The following is a 15,509-nucleotide window of genomic DNA, read 5'->3' as shown; positions in this document are numbered from 1 at the left end:
GTGGCAGCATCTATCGACGTCCACTGAGGCAGGAATAGATATCTTAGCATTGCGGGTTTAGCGTGGAGTTCCGGCGTCAATACTGGTGTATAAGTGCATAGCATGGAACATGAGCTGCATAGCGTCTGGCGGATTGGAACACCGTTTGCGAATTGTACTGTATAGAGAGGTGGACAATGCTATCATGACTATAAACGGCTCTGCAACGCGTGATCACTATAAAAGTGTCAGCCAATTGTTTGTGCCTTCACCAGAGGCGGTGGACATGCGGCTCACGGAAGTACAGCAATGCATTCGATCTCGACGTCCGTTCCCAACGGCAACTGCTTCGCCGCAACGCAGCTACCCCGTTGTCAGTAGCTATATTGTAAAGGGTCACGAAGTACGGCATCTTACGTTCGGCATGGCTTAGTTTCGCCCCAATACTGAGCATAGATCTCGTTCATGGCTGCAAAGTCTTTCATGTCGCTAAGAAAGACGTTGACTTTGACCACGTTGTCAATGTTCGTGCCAGCCGCCTCAAGCACCGCCGTCAAGTTCTTAATGCATTGATGCTGGACATGGTCAGTAGTTGAGCGATTCGTGATTAAGACCAACATGCAGTGTGAGCCTGGACGTCACCATCAATGATCTTGCCGGTCGCCGGATCCATAGCAACTGAGCCGGAACAGTAGACGGTGCCATTTGCGACAATTGCTTGGTTATACTACATACCAGGCACGAAATTAGCCCAGTATTCACAATGTTGTCTGCTAGGTTAGGAGTCTTACAATGCCTTTGCTGGAGGTTTCGACCAATTCCGTCAGCCTTCTTGCAGACACATATCGAAGCCCGTTGCAACATACAGCGGTGGAGGTGCTTTATCGGTCAACACTACCTTCTTGGGCGCCATGTTTGAGTCTTGCGAGGCGGAAGAGGGAGACGATAATAATGGAGTGAAAGCTCGGTTGGAAGATTGATAATTATGGCACTCGGCCAGCTTGGCCGCTGGCTGCTAACATGCACTTCCGGCTACAGTACATGGTGAGCAACCCCTTAGCCGGATTCTGTATAACTCTCGTGCCATCCAAACGCAATCTCAAAGCTTCTTGCTCGCTACAATGCTATGGAATCATCCTGAGACTACCACGTCATTGCTCGGCTCCTGTTCCCGTGATAAAGCCCGCTAGCCTCACCACGAGCAGGACAACAGCCTTCAATCCTCCGCTCCTGGCACATACCTGCCGTTCACACCACGGCCCTTATTCCTGGTCTTGTCGGGTGTCTTATCGTCGACAGTAGTACTCGTGGCATTGCCGGAAGCCGTGTTGCTGTTAGCAGTCGCAGCGGAAGCGCCAGTGTTTACCGTGCTTCTGCCGCGAACGCCGTGGGGCGAGCTCCCAGCGATCTGACTTCGGCTCGCCAGTGACTCCCACCGCTTCTGCATGGCATCTTGCCCACGTTGACGCTGCCTCTCTTGCCTGCGCTGGTAGCGCGACTCCTCGATGTTGCCGAAGTGCTTGCACAGGATTTCATCTTGGTACACGTACTCTGAAATTGCCTGCCACTGCGGTGTGGTGTAGGCGTTCTTAGCCCTGTACTGGAGGCATGATGTGATCATGCGCTTGAGGATACTCTCGTCAGCCGGGATGCGCTCATGGATGTGCTGCACGTCGGCGGCAATGGGCATCTCGACTGTAAGGCGCTCCATGATCTCCTTTCGCAGCTGGTGTGGAGCTGGGCGGAGATCGAAGACATAAGTTGCGGCGAAGAGTTCAACGAGTGCGGAGAGCGGTACGTCTTTGGCTCTCGGTACGTAGAATTCGACGAGTTGCTGACCGCCGTGGATGTCTTTGTTCAGGTACATCCAGTCGATGCAGGACCTGACCGCCTCCTCAGTTGGGTTGATGCGGACATAGTCGATAGCCAGCTCAAGCACCTTGCGTCCGTTGCCGTTAACACTGCTGGGATGCGCCTTGTCACTTCCGTCGTTGTTGACAGACATCTCGGTGACGTCGGTGGTGGCCTTGCCGACATCAACGTTCCTCCCCGCATCATTGGCCCTTGAAATGGACTCCTCGCTCTCATATTTCTTGCTACCGGTCGTGGTGTTCTTGCTTGCCGCAGCACTGAAGCTTCGCTCGGGCTCGACCGGCTTCGGAAATACCGTAGCCGCGTATCTGGAGAATCGCGTCAGGAGCCGAAGCGGCATGGTCTTCACAAACTGGCCGCTGATAAGAATATCCACAGTCTCCTTCACGGGCTTGGCGTTGGTGAAGTCTCGCTTTCTTTGAGCCGCAGAAGCGCAGCGGGAGATGGAGCCGATCTTCACTACGTGAGTGTCCATGGCGTTTGGGTACCAGTCCTGATGGTACGTGCCGGTATTAGAGTTGTAGGACCTCCAGCCCTCGGGAGTGGCTTCAGGGAGCTGCTGCCAGAAATCTTCCCTTAGTGGTCCAATGTACTGTTCACGATATTGTGGCTGACTATGATTGAAAGGAAAGAACTGAGCAAAGTCCTGGAGGTCCTGTCTTTGAAGATCTGGGGAGGTCATTCAAGTAGATGTCGACGGGACTCAATGAGTCAAAATCGTTGATGTCAAGCTTCGATGTCCGTGACCTCTTCGAGAGCAAGGAAATCTGCAAGAACTGGAATAGAATATGGAATATAAGCAGTTGGAGACACCTCTCGTTCACTGGAAAGCGTTCCATGCCGGCAACACTCTGCTTCACTAGTGAAGCGTCACCTGCAACTCCTGGTATAGGGCGGTATACGGATATTGGTGAATGCAGGAACCTTGCGTTTATACCGCACCTATGCGAGACGACCACCGAAGACGAAACAGTGAATATGCGGCCTGGAGATGCTAAAGAGAATTGGTTACAAGGAGGAGCGACAAAGTTGAGAGGAGGACGGTGGAATGACCGTAACAGCAACTGTTGACGAATTCTGCAATCATTTAGTTTGCCATCCTTGCTCTGCATGCTCTGCTTTGATGCATGAGCATAGTGTCTAATGCACGTGTTGAGCCGTTGGCCGTTGATGCTATGGCGGTCACCAGATTGAATGCTGTCCCGGGGACAGAGATGACCGTGTCGCCTTCATGCGTACAGGCAGGAAGCTCTTGGGAGCTACCATTGCGTCTCCATGAATTACAGCTGCTAGAGTTGGCCGGCGGTGCTGCAGGACCTGAGACCCTCTATAAAGAAGATAGATCGATAACGTTAATGGCTCCTCGACGCTGAAATGGATCATGGCGTGTACTCATTAGTAGTTTGCAAATAAATGTGAGGCCGTGGCGATCGAAGTTAGGTAAGTTTTATGGGCGGAATGTGAGGAGGTGTGTCACAATACATGTAGTACGTAAAGTTCAGGCAACGGCAACATCCGGCTTGTTCCCAGATTGATTGGCTGGCGCGTCAGCAGGCGCGTCTCTCGCAACATTTCGCAGGTAATGCTGTTGAGTGAGAGGACTGACTTTGCGAGGTGACTGATCATGCTGGGCATGAGCAGGCGGCAGCGAGTATAACACGGTGAAATTCAGCCACCTGCCCTCATCACCCTTCGCATGCCACCACTGCCGCAGCCTGCCATGTCCAAATTCACCCTCGCAGTAGTCGCTGGCGCATCGGCTGCCATCGGTGCCGCTACCACTGCGGCAATCTATGGCTTCGGCGGTGCAAAGAAGCAAATGCCAAGCGAGACTCAAGCAGTAACCACAACCACTACCACAGTATCACCGCCGGGCACACGGACGGGTCCTGCTGCACCTGTGCCAGCACCACTTCCTGCCCGTCGAGATGGTCCTGGTCTTCCTGCCCCTCCAGTCGACCCTTCAGGAGTCTTCCAGTATGGCTTTCCCGGGCCCGTCAATGATCTGCGCTCAGCAGCCTCACTCACATCCGCTTTCGACCGAGCGAAACGCAACCCTCATTGGGTCGCGGAGCACATCACGCCTTCATCGCTACTCATGCAGAACGGCGACCGAAGACACTCCATCTTCGAAGAGGATATGAGCATACCCGAGAAGTTCCGTGCGAAGCTGAAAGACTACTTCCGTAGCGGCTATGACCGAGGGCACCAGGTGCCGGCCGCAGACGCCAAATGGAGTCAGCAGGCTATGGACAGCACGTTTGCGCTGTCCAACATGTGTCCACAAGTTGGCGATGGCTTCAACAGGGACTACTGGGCGCACTTTGAGGACTTCTGCCGAAGACTGACGTCCTTCTACCCATCCGTGCGGATAGTGACTGGGCCGCTCTACCTACCGAAACGTGATCCAGACGGCAAATGGAGGGTGAGCTACGAGGTTATTGGGCATCCGCCGAATGTCGCGGTGCCGACGCACTTCTACAAGGTCATCTTCGCCGAAGACGGGAGGACAGGTGGCAACGTCTCGCTCGCTGCGTTTGTGCTGCCGAACGCCGTCATTCATAACGACAAGCCGCTGCAAGAGTTTGAAGTTCCGGTTGAGGCTGTGGAAAGAGCGTCAGGTCTGGAATTTGCGAGCTTGCTTCCACCGGCTCGGAGGAGGAAGCTTTGTCAGGAAGTGAGCTGCAGTATTATCGTGAAGGAGTATGCAGAGAGGCAGCGGACAATAATGACGCCGCCACCGCAAAAAGGTAGTCCGCCAGCTACAACTCTAACCCAGCGGTAGAGTCTTGGAGCGCATTTGCAGCGGTTTCTGCAATGATGATTTTGAGCGTACAGGCGGCATACGAGCGGCGTTCTGCTTGCATTCAGCGGAGCCTGACATTCAGTATGATACACCCAAGTGATGTCCACGATATTACACAGTCGCCTCTTATAGCCTCTTTTCGGAATACCTCCAGACATGTGAGTATCGTATCGCTCCTTAACACCTTGCAATGCATGCAGCTGTATACTTTCCACAAGTGCGCCGAAGACCTTGCCCAATCACCAGGTAGACCAACAGCTTCATAGACCTCCCATCGCGGCGCCTGCGCCACTGACGCCTTTTTGTATCTGGGCCAGGTATTGTCGGCTCACAATATTCCACGAAGCCATGTACTTCTCCATGCAGTGCGTATAGCAAGTCGATTCTGTTGAGGAGAGGGAGGTGCCTGGCTTTGGTACACAGCGTTCGAAGCAATGCTCGTTCACTTTCTGATCATCGCTCCGTTAGCACGGGATCAACGAGACTGGTTGTAGACGAAATGGCTGACTTCGATGAGTGCGCGTGCGTTGCTGATGGCGGCCTGTTGTCGGACCTGGTCCATTATCTGCTGCTTCGCGTCCGCCATGCTGTGTGGGCTGCTGACAATTTCAATGTTGAATCGAACTTCTAAACACGGTTGCGGTCTTTCATTCTGTCACATCATGCAAGCTTCGGAGGTGCCATCCCTGCCGAAGTTCTTCCCCGCAACGCCGTCTGAACTCTGAGATGCCTCTACACACCTCAGACTTCAGTCATGCTTCCCCTAATCGCTCTCCAGCTCCCAAACTTCGTACCCCCAAGCGCATTGCATCTTCGCCCTAGCACGCCAACAGTATGTTAGCATCTCTGCTTTGCTCCTCGTCTCTGCCTTGCGCCAGTATGTGCTGCGCAAAACGGCGTCCCCGTTTTGACCTTCCGGCCGGCTATCGTGCCCGACTTTGCCATCATCGAATCGATCGCTGGCTTTTGAGTCAAACGCACGAGCGCCAATGAAGTTGTCGTGGAGACTTCGGGATGCCTCCGCTCCGCCGGATTTAACCACGGATGCTATGAAATTCCTTTGATCCATCTCCCGCCTCGGAACTTAATAACAGCCCACGTCGATCTCTGCTCGCGGACTCGAATATTCCTCATGTCCTCCCCTGCCGTTTCTGAGTGGATCAGAACTGTAGCCTGTCGAACGTACGGGTGTTTGATCATCGTAGTAAGTGTATGCCGCAGGCGAGACGATCTTGCTGCTTCGCATCTCGTTGCTGTTGGACGTCAGTACGGTGCTAGGGTTGCCGTATATGCTTCAGCAGTATGTGCTCATCTGGGAAGGACATACAAGTGTCTGCGCGACAGTTTCTCAACAGCACTCTCCACAAGCCTGTCATCTGCGGTATGGCTTAGAGTCATCTCAGCGGTCTCAACTCGAATGCGTAGCTGCTGATGGCTTGACAGATGCTGGGCCAGCCCATGCTGAGCATGTCCAGTGGGAATAATATACGCACTCCATAGCACCATGGCTCTCTTCCGTGATGTTCTTGGTAATATCATGCTCAGGTGTAGTCTGATAGCAAGTCGAGCATCCCAATCAGTAGTCTTGCTGCTGACCGCTTCGCAAATGCAGATACAGCTTACGCCGTGCACAATATGTAGGAAGCATACCTCTCGGTTCGTTCGCTTCCTCCGGCGCTCGTCTGTTGGCACGTCGTTCCTCTTTCTTGGACGCTTCTCTGCCTGCCGTCCTTCCTTGCAGCTGAGCTTCTTGCTGCCATGGGGAAGCTTCAGGACGCTTGGCACCATCTTCATCGCGTTGCTTCCCGTCCTCTTCGCCATGCCCCAAGGCCCTACCGCCGCGCTCGATGACGATCTCCTCCCTTTGGGATCCAAACGGTGCGCAGATGTGTGTAGTGCCAGCCTTGCTCACATCGTTCACGGCAGTGACGTCGTCTGTCGCGCAACGCGCAGCTGTTGATAAGATGCCCATCACCCCGCGAAGCGCACATAAAGTCTGACTCTTTAATTCCTTGACGTGCCTCTTCTGCTCTCGACAGACAACCTCCTCTCCTTTCACGGAAGCATAACTTCATACCTGTCTTTTGCCTACCCATCACGACAGAACCGGGTTTGTCAAACCATAATCTACCTGGTCAGCAGGCTCAGGGCACTTCGCGAGATGGGGCAGCGCCCTGAAGGGCAATGATGTCCTGCCAGGCTTTCCCTCACCAGATTGCCTGCCGATGCGTGGTCAGTACCGGCTGATTGCTGTACCACGCGAGGTACTGTTCCGCCGTCAGCACGGCAGCATGCAATACGCGCTGGGGTTACACCCCGCTGAACTGCGTCCTTTGCGCGCACTACGTAGCGGAGAGGAGGGAACTCGGTGTAGGGTCTGTAATCAGCGACGGCATATGGCAGGTACGTGCTTACTGTTAACATTTGACGAGCAAGACCGCGCTAAATCTCGCGCCCTCTGCTACGAGGGTCTAATTGATAACCAGCATGTCGAAGCACGCATCCGCCGCCACCCAATTTATACTTTTTCATCAGCGGCTGAGCATACTGCTCAGAGCTGGAGAAGGCGTAGGACAGGTTTCTTTTTGCGATACAGAGACGCGTAGCTGACGATTGCCTTTCATCATGAAGCAGCGCTGCAAGAGCTTCGACCCCAGTCACTATGAATACAGACGCACTAAAAGCCAGAAACGGTCATACTCATACAGTCATGGTCTCGTACATAGCATCAAAGTCCGCCACCACCGATTTGCGCCCGCTCGCCCACCACAGACACCATGCACATTCAAGCAGCTTCCACTTAGTCGTACATTCACCCAACCCTCAGTGTCGGGCACTCTTCGCTTGAGAGGCAGCCGCTTCAGACCCTCTTATAAGTTCGAACTCGTTCCTCATAGATCACAGCTCCAGACCCGCTGTCGCTCTTCTTCGAGCTGCGATGACTCGACTTCGAGTCCGTTTGGCTGGAGCTGCTACGGCTTGACTCGGTTGATGAGCGCGAATCTCGTGAACCGGAGGACTTATGGTGGTGTCTTCGTCGCTCCTTTGGCACTTCTTTGGTCGTTGTTGTTTCGGCCTTGATGACGCCTCGTCGGTCTTCGTCGATTGGGAGAAATGGTATAAGAGATAGCGCTCCCAGAGGATTGAGCACTTGTTGACCTTTGTTATCTTTCGGCTTGTTCGTGCGTTGCGACATTGTGGATGCTGTTACAAGATCTGTGTAGTGGATGTTCGACTCTCAGTATTGAGATGAGGTTGCGTCCAACCATTGCAAAGTGACGTCCTCACGGCTACCAGATACACTTGTTGCAGATCATGCCCGAAGCGTCAATTACCGCTTATTGACAGCGGAGCAGGCCGAGTACATCATCAATGCGCAATCCAAGAACAGCAAAAGACCCTGCAGACTTGGGATGCGCCCGAAGAAGTGGGCAGTCAATCAGTATTCCGCAAACACATTCACTTTGACAACTCTACCCCTCGACTACAACCACGTGGCGCATCACAATGCCGTTGCCTGATGGCATCTTGTTGCGACCATGACTGACCACCTTGCCGCGCAATGACTACAGCCCTTATTATATTCTCAGCGCAACAGAGGCCAGTTCTCTCTGCACGTTCTTGTCCGATGGCAGATAGAGATGCGCCACTCTCAAGAAACTTCTCGCTTGATCCCTCATGCCCAACATCTTCGATGCGACGCCAGTCCGATAGTAGATCTTCCCCATCTCGTTCGCGGCGGGAAAGCCAAGCACAGCTTCGTCTTCGGGTGGAATATCTGTCCACTCATCGACGCCCATCGCCTGGCGAAGCATTGAGATGCTACGCTTGCCCCAGTAGGCACAATCGTCGTATTTCTCCTGCTTTAGATACGCTTGACAGGTGTTGGCAACCAGCTGCACCCGTAAGACCAACCGCTCTTGCTGTCCAATCTTGCCTTTATAAGGCTCTTCTTGCAACTCTCCGGCGAAAAACCTATCTGCGTGTATGTGGCGTTGCCTGCCCGCCACAATTACGTGCATAGCCTTCCAAGCCTCCTTGTACAGCTCAAGGGCTGCAGTGTACCTCCCGGCGGTCAGCTCCACATTACCCTCTTGCTTGAGACGAGTTGCTTCCCGGAGACAGTGCTCCGGCGATGGCACAGGTAATGCTTGCAGAGCGCGGAGCTCCGTCTCGATGGACGGCAAGGGTTTTGGATCGCCAGAGATCACGACGGAATGGAGGTTGCGCACCTTTCCGAAAGGTAGCAGCAAACCTCTCTGGAGGCTCTTCGACACCCGCTTTTCGTCCCAATCCGGAGTGTATGGGTCTCTTAGCTTCAACGTCAACCGCAGTTGCGGATTCAGGCCCGGATGTGACAGATTGGAGTAGAACCACATCTGCGTGAACTTATCCAGATCATCCAACAGTATCAGGAAGCACTGCTCCTCGTCCGTCGCCGAAGGGATGAAAACATCCGGCGCATCGATAGCCACGTTCAAGCTGTGTCCAGTGAATTTGGATACCCTCTTCCCCGATGCGAATATGGGGACATGACCCTCCAAAGCGACATGCTGCTGTGCTTCCGGCCATGGCGTTTCGATGCGAACGAAGACGTTGAGATCGCGGAAGATCTTGCGAGACTCCAGGTAAATCTGACGGTTGATGCGAAAGAGTACCAGTGCAGACCGGTAGTCATAGCTGGTATACTCATCCTCGTGGTATTGCCTATTTGCATGCGGGTGCAAGATCAGGCGGTAGATGTGCTCCCGGATCTCCGGTGGGATGGTCAGCAGACGGGATGGAGTAGGTTGTGCCATATCATGGATATGTTGGGCCGGGCTCGAGCTGATCAACTAATCATGCGAGTTGGAAGAGCTGCGCGAACCGATGCGTATGTAAGCTCGAGATGTATGATGGAGCCGAAGGAACGAAGATGGAGAGGGTTATGCAACCCCTCGGCTGTTTATGCGATGCATATCAAGCGTGCCCTGAACCCCACCAGAGAGCTGTCGTCGGCGCCAACCACAGTGGTGTATACATGTAGGAGAGCACCTTTCACGGCCAGAGAAATGGCTCATCCTAATCACGCGACGATATCCCTGGCGATGTTTTCCTTAGCGATGTAGCTACTTCGTCATCTATCGATATGCTATGTAGGAAGTTAAGGATATGTTCAAACTGCAGAGCGCTACCACGACCGGTATCTTGCTCAATGTGTGTACTTGAAAAAGACATTGTCACGGTCCGTCCGATCTGCGAAGGCCATCTTCTCTCGCATAGCTTCCTTCTCCTCCTCGCTCATACCCGCCAGCTTCTCCTGGTTGATCCTGTTCAGTCGATCGTTCATGAACCGCAGACCCACGATGACAAAGCACAAAGCGCCAAGGGTAGCGCAGATGCTGATTTTCCCCCCGATGTATCCTGGAGCTTGCTTTGTCTGGAAGGTTTGAGTGCCGAGGATGTTGCCTAGGTTGACCGTTTAGTGAAGAGCAATACATGGGAGATAGCCGGAGTGGTACTTACCTAAAGCGAACGAGACCAGCGTGAGTGCGTTCGTGGTCACCTTCTTCGTATGACCAGCAATGTTCGACGCATTCCATGCTAGAAGCAGCATGAAGGCGGCGCCGAACGTACCGCTCAAGAAGCTGGCGGCGAGGAGGGCACCTTTGTTTAGCGGAGTACCGGTAGGATCAAAGCCAATCATCAACGCTCCGGCGAGAATGGTAGGAATGATGCAGACGAACATGACGACGCTGCGGTCGTTCAGCTTGTCACTCAGCCAGCCTGAGAACAGGACGAAGATGATGCCGATCGCTCCCGCAGGCATGCTCATAATAAGAGCCTCCCGCGACGTGTAACCGAAAGTCGTCAGGAGGATGCTGCTGAAGTTGGAGATACCTCCGTTCGGGATCGAAGAGAGCAAGGTGCTAAGGCAGATGAGCCAAACACGGGCATCCTTGAAGGTCTCGAAGATTTGCGAGCGCTTGAGATGAGCGTTTTGCGTTCCAGACTGGTTGTCCTTCACTCTCATAAGCACAGCCACCTTCTCTGCATCCGTGAAGCGTCGAGCCTTGACCGGGCTATCCGGCAGAAATAAAGCCACAAGCACGCCCATTACCACAGTCAAGGCACCTATGCAGAGATAGAAGATCCTCCAGGATGCAAAGCTACCCTTTGCGAACGAAGCACCATACGCGACAGCGCCACCAACAATCTGCGTGATACTGTTGCAGACGTAGAACCAGCTGACTCGACGGCCTTGCTCTGATTTCTTGTACCACATCGCGATAATGATGACCAGAATTGGTGCAACGCACGCTTCGAACATGCCCAGCAAAGTCCTGCAGATGGCGAGGCCAGCGAAGTCGTTGCAGGCGGCGTGACAAGCCAGTACGATGCCCCAGCAGACGATGTTGCCTCCCAGATACAGAGACAGTCTGCCTAGACGCTGGGCGATGTACTGCGTTGGGAATTCCGTCGCGAGGAAGCCAATGTAGAAAAGCATACCAAGATCCGAGTACTGTTGACCGTGGAGCTTGGCGTCTGTTCGCAGGCCCATGACGGCGGTGTAGCTGAGAGTGGTCTTATCGAGATATTGCAAGAAGTAGACGGCAGCGAGGAGGGGTGCTATGGCGAGATCGATCTTCCGAACAAGGCGTCGCCGCTGCTTGTCATCTTCAAGAATGGCGGCGCCTTCTTGTGCAATCTCTGCAGCTCTGGGATGGTTCTCTAAGAAAGCTAAGGCTTCATCTGCCTCGGACAGAGAGGTGACTATCTGCTCGCCAGAGATACTGAAGGACTTGCGGCCGTCAAGAGCCGCGAAAGGCTGGTTCTTTTCTTCAACGTTCATGTTGCCGAGTTTGAGTAGCTCTCAGTTACAAGTGTGAGGAAACGATATGATCCCTTCGATGGTGAAGATAGCAGAGAGATTGCACACAGGGGGTAGAGCATTTTGTACTGCACGGTGACCTACCCTTTCCTTGGCTGCTCGGAATGACGGCAGATTCTATGCATGGTCGATCTCCTACCCTATCCTAGCCTTGACGGCTGTTATCAACATGACAGGCCCCGATAGTGGTGGATGGTCCATGTCTGTAGTGCTTCGAGCCTCGAAGAGGCGACGGCGAGATATGTAATCTCCGCTATTCCCGAAGAGGAAGGTAGATTTGCATCGGGCAACATCTTAGACGCGTCCCACACGTGGACCTTGTGGGACCCGACTATGTTTCGCCGTGGTAACCAGCGTTCACCATATCCGTTGGGCGCAAAGACTGCGCACAACGTGTTCTCGGACGGTGACCACGTTCCCGTCGACATCCAGTTCGCGCGATGCTGAGCTTTCATTACCCATGCTTGTGACTAAGATCATAGATAGCCGTAATGCAGTCCTCGTCAACAATCGCACATCCAAAAGCAGCTCATAACCAGAACAGAAGGTAACAGGTCAGATCTATGCAAAAATCCATAGCAACCTGCTCTTACTCTTCGCCTTGCGCGGCGTCTTAGCCGAAGCATCATGATTCTCGCCAATCGGAACGTTCGATACAGTCGGAGGAGCAGGTGTTACGGTGCGCTGCTGGACAACGGTGTAGACCGGCGCAGCTCGAACCACATCTCGGACACTCTGCGCCCGACGTAGCGGTACCGGCTTACTCTCGTTCAGCAACGGGGTAAACGGTCTTTCCATGCTCATAGTCAGAGTCCGCAGGGCAGAAGGCTTGCGCTTGGCAGTCGTAGGGTTTAAATCGAAGTCTTCTGGCAGGAATGCCTCGGGCGCGGTATGGAAGTCAACCAGAGGAGGCCGCCTCGATTTGAACGTCTCTCGGTCGCTGCCCTTGGAGGCTCTGTTCAGCGGCGGCGGCATGTCCTCCTTGCGCAGACCCTGCACGCTTGTGTAGCTGGGATTACGTTTCGTTGTCGAGAAGTTGCTCGTTATGCTGGCCATACTGAACTTGCGCATGACATGGTTCGCAGAGGCGCGGATCTCGTCTGACCGCTTGGCGGTCATGCCCGGGTATGGTAACAGCTCCTTGGTCCACACGCCGCTCAGGATGCTTTCGATCCGTACCCGGTCTGCCCTACGCGGTGCGAGCGTTTGGATGTGGCTGGGCGTAACGACTGACTGTGACCTCGGAACGTGTAAAGAAGCTCTTGAAGGTGCGTCAAGAGCCTCTTTGACCGCTTGAGTATTCTTTATGATCACTTGGCTCAGGTTGTTCGTACCAGTAACAGTCGCGGCACGACGCAGTGACTCCCTTGACATGCGCCTAATGAAGCTGCCCGCCCTGCCCAATGCTTTTCCAACAGTCCGCATGTCTTCGATTAGCGGAGAGCACAGCTCTAGGCTTGGGCGATGCGTCTCCGAAGCTGCTCTGGACTGCACAGTGATGAGGTCGCTCACTTTCTCTCGCCATGTATTGGCTTCAGTGGCTGAGCAAGCGGTGAAGATGATCTCATACATCTTGGAAAGGTGTTGATAAACTACCTTCCAAGAGTGGGGCGCTGTATGGCACTGCAAACCTTTGCCATTGTCGCATTCAGTTATCGTGGCATTAGCGAGGGCAATGCCTGCCAACACGCTGTATCTAGAGTCATCATCATCGGCAGTGGCAAGGAGCAGTGTTGTCTCGAACAGGATACAGATAGTGTAACGTCCCTTGATGCTGTCCTTGCTTCGATACGCGATATGCAAGCAACCACAAAGCACGACGTGGCCGAGGAGCCGAAGGAAGGCAGACTGAGGTAATTGGCCGTGAAATTGCAGTCGGTCGCCGACAAGCCATGTCGACAGTACAGCCCGTTGATACTCTCCGTTCTGTCTCGACTCATTGACGCGCTCGCAGATCCTTTCGAGGTCATGGATAAGAGCGCTTACTGCAGTGTGAGCGTGCGGGTCGTCATATACGGGTGTCAATTTCTGAACGTCGGTGAAGAGTAGTACATATCGTGGCAGTCGCTGAATCGGCTGGAGGCGCGCACAAGCATTAGCAAGTTCAGGGTACGGATGCTGGACGGGCAGCAGAGTCAGTCGCACATACCTTGATTAGCAGATCTTTCATACTCAAAGCCTTTCGATAATTCGCCTTGCGGCTGTGCATTGGGCCTAGAGTGTATGCCAGAGTTTCGATCGCACTATCGTACTCAAACCTGATCACGGAGTAAGCAGCTACCATCGTGACAAAGTCTGGCGACCTACCAAACCAGTGATGCCTCTTGCGCCTGCTCTATAGCGTGACGCACGAGGTCGTACTGTTGACCGAAATCTTCATACAAACCGAACGCTCCGAGCCGTTTTGTGAACGTCTCGACTGCGGCGGAGACAATCGCCGGATCGCAGAGCAACCGCGACTCCCCGTCCTCGTCAGAGCGGTGAATGCTTAGTGATCTGCGCGGATGACGCAAGCTACCAAGCCGTCTGCTGTGCGAAGCAGAGCCATCAATGCTGTGGTACCGCGAATGACCCTTCGAAGTGCGCGGTGAGCGGACGTGGCCTGTGAAAGGGAGATGCCGCCGTAGCTCGACCAGGAGTGCTTGATGAGCAGCAACAAGCTGCGCAATTGTTGTGGAGGCACAGTGCCTCGCAAATGCCTGCGGTTGACTCTCACCGCCAAAAAAAGTAAGCAACGCCTAGTGTGGACGACTGTCAGCAAGGAAGTACGATCGCAACTGGGAGTGCACGGTACGTTAAACAACGCCTTGAGGTCCGCTACGTAGCCTTCCTCAGTCCTGATGAGCTCTTCAAGTTTCTCGCACCTCCTGCGTGAGCGCTGCTTCGCTGCATAGTCGAGCATCGACCGCTGCGTATCGACCGAAGGCCTTGGCTCAGACCCAGATAGGACGCTGCTACCCTGCCGCTCACGTCGGACCTTGCTGTTCATTCGCGAAAGCCCAGCCACACTTGCGCTCGTAATCGTCGCAGATGCAGACTTCACAGCTGTCACCCATGCCGTTGACGACGCGCACGATTTAGACTTCTTGTGGTGACTCGGCTGAACATGGGCAGGCGAGGCATGCCTACTCTCGAAGTCGTCCAACGTCCACCGTTGCGTTCGCGGTGTCACAGGGCTCGGATTTAGCTGTTTCTTACGTCGCAAAGTGCTAACCCACCTAGTGAAGGCATGCGGTGGAGGTGACTCTGGGACGTCGTAGAAGCTCTCGTAACTTGTCGAGGTTCGAACAGATGCGGTGTGATCCTGTCCGTCTCTTGCACATCGATCGACTTCTTCTCTTTCACCGAGGCCGTCACCTCGATGGTCAACGGTCTCCACTTCGGAGCCAGTAAAGCGAACAGATGGCAGGCACACTGAGGCGTCGACGTGCGATCCATCAGATATAGCGGAAGCACTGGCTCTCCGCGATAGCGCGTGCAGATGCAAGCGAGGACTGAGGAATGAACCGGCCGAGGAGAGTGAATTGGTTGAGAAGCTGCCAACTCTGTTGTGTCGTACTGTAGCACTGGAGTCAACGCTCTCGATCGAAGAAAGGGGACGCTCAAAAGCATGGCGGGAGTACATGGCAAAGCTTTAAGAGCGCCAATGCCGCTAAAATGGTAATCTTGAATCGTAGGAGATGGTAGCAGATCAAGATACAAAACGCTCAGACAATGACAGAAGTGGGAAAGGACAGTGGCTATCGCCTCGCGCCGGGCAAGCGAGCCTGCTGCGTTTGTCGCAGAGGTCCGTTGTTGTTGCCCGCATTTTAAAAGGGTATCGTCCTACCCCAAATCCCATCATTCCCACGCCGGCATGGAACCTTGAGGAACACCGTGTTGTAGACAAACGACTCGATGGTACGCGGAGGTTGGAACGAGGGACTCCGAAGTGGCCATGCTGACTCTGTGATCGACCCTCATGGCCTGTGCACGCGCCCG

The 15,509-nt window shown here is 53.9% G+C and overlaps 9 protein-coding genes across 9 annotated transcripts; 2 read left to right on the top strand and 7 right to left on the bottom strand.

Annotated features, from left to right (window-relative positions):
• Positions 1 to 140: 140 nt before the first annotated feature.
• Positions 141 to 671, bottom strand: BAUCODRAFT_31148 (uncharacterized protein). The gene is made up of 3 exons (XM_007675337.1): positions 602 to 671; positions 397 to 554; positions 141 to 342 (listed from the first exon to the last, which is right to left on the bottom strand). The coding sequence occupies exons 1-3, from the start codon at positions 650 to 652 to the stop codon at positions 273 to 275; spliced, it is 279 nt and encodes a 92-aa protein (XP_007673527.1). The 5' UTR covers positions 653 to 671; the 3' UTR covers positions 141 to 272.
• A 403-nt stretch (positions 672 to 1,074) lies between these two features.
• BAUCODRAFT_31146 (uncharacterized protein) lies at positions 1,075 to 1,753 on the bottom strand. Its single transcript, XM_007675336.1, has one exon. The coding sequence runs from the start codon at positions 1,688 to 1,690 to the stop codon at positions 1,196 to 1,198; it is 495 nt and encodes a 164-aa protein (XP_007673526.1). The 5' UTR covers positions 1,691 to 1,753; the 3' UTR covers positions 1,075 to 1,195.
• Positions 1,754 to 2,844: 1,091 nt separating this feature from the next.
• BAUCODRAFT_31145 (uncharacterized protein) lies at positions 2,845 to 3,303 on the top strand. Its single transcript, XM_007675335.1, has one exon. It carries the CDS (start codon positions 2,979 to 2,981, stop codon positions 3,222 to 3,224), a length of 246 nt encoding a protein of 81 aa, XP_007673525.1. The 5' UTR covers positions 2,845 to 2,978; the 3' UTR covers positions 3,225 to 3,303.
• A 367-nt stretch (positions 3,304 to 3,670) lies between these two features.
• Positions 3,671 to 4,636, top strand: BAUCODRAFT_64818 (uncharacterized protein; the record flags this gene model as incomplete). Its single annotated transcript, XM_007675529.1, has 1 exon — positions 3,671 to 4,636. One exon carries the CDS (start codon positions 3,671 to 3,673, stop codon positions 4,634 to 4,636), a length of 966 nt encoding a protein of 321 aa, XP_007673719.1.
• Positions 4,637 to 4,776: 140 nt separating this feature from the next.
• BAUCODRAFT_382689 (uncharacterized protein) lies at positions 4,777 to 5,367 on the bottom strand. Its single transcript, XM_007675797.1, has 2 exons — positions 5,166 to 5,367; positions 4,777 to 5,106 (listed from the first exon to the last, which is right to left on the bottom strand). The coding sequence occupies exons 1-2, from the start codon at positions 5,241 to 5,243 to the stop codon at positions 4,918 to 4,920; spliced, it is 267 nt and encodes an 88-aa protein (XP_007673987.1). The 5' UTR covers positions 5,244 to 5,367; the 3' UTR covers positions 4,777 to 4,917.
• A 328-nt stretch (positions 5,368 to 5,695) lies between these two features.
• BAUCODRAFT_382740 (uncharacterized protein) lies at positions 5,696 to 6,806 on the bottom strand. The gene is made up of 2 exons (XM_007675796.1): positions 5,985 to 6,806; positions 5,696 to 5,910 (listed from the first exon to the last, which is right to left on the bottom strand). Exons 1-2 carry the CDS (start codon positions 6,476 to 6,478, stop codon positions 5,742 to 5,744), a joined length of 663 nt encoding a protein of 220 aa, XP_007673986.1. The 5' UTR covers positions 6,479 to 6,806; the 3' UTR covers positions 5,696 to 5,741.
• Positions 6,807 to 8,451: 1,645 nt separating this feature from the next.
• Positions 8,452 to 9,447, bottom strand: BAUCODRAFT_44540 (uncharacterized protein; the record flags this gene model as incomplete). The annotated part of the gene is made up of 1 exon (XM_007675460.1): positions 8,452 to 9,447. A coding segment is annotated over one exon (996 nt), but the record flags the coding sequence as incomplete, so codon positions are not given.
• Positions 9,448 to 9,888: 441 nt separating this feature from the next.
• Positions 9,889 to 11,656, bottom strand: BAUCODRAFT_31139 (uncharacterized protein). Its single transcript, XM_007675334.1, has one exon. The coding sequence runs from the start codon at positions 11,487 to 11,489 to the stop codon at positions 10,119 to 10,121; it is 1,371 nt and encodes a 456-aa protein (XP_007673524.1). The 5' UTR covers positions 11,490 to 11,656; the 3' UTR covers positions 9,889 to 10,118.
• A 133-nt stretch (positions 11,657 to 11,789) lies between these two features.
• BAUCODRAFT_382713 (uncharacterized protein) lies at positions 11,790 to 15,245 on the bottom strand. The gene is made up of 4 exons (XM_007675795.1): positions 14,323 to 15,245; positions 13,836 to 14,266; positions 13,678 to 13,786; positions 11,790 to 13,604 (listed from the first exon to the last, which is right to left on the bottom strand). Exons 1-4 carry the CDS (start codon positions 15,151 to 15,153, stop codon positions 12,090 to 12,092), a joined length of 2,886 nt encoding a protein of 961 aa, XP_007673985.1. The 5' UTR covers positions 15,154 to 15,245; the 3' UTR covers positions 11,790 to 12,089.
• Positions 15,246 to 15,509: the final 264 nt, after the last annotated feature.

The sequence above is a fragment of the Baudoinia panamericana genome, assembly GCF_000338955.1.
Source record: "Baudoinia panamericana UAMH 10762 unplaced genomic scaffold BAUCOscaffold_3, whole genome shotgun sequence".
NCBI lineage: Eukaryota > Fungi > Ascomycota > Dothideomycetes > Mycosphaerellales > Teratosphaeriaceae > Baudoinia > Baudoinia panamericana.
Note: the sequence above shows the minus strand (reverse complement) of the source record. Positions and strands in the feature narration are given on the sequence as shown.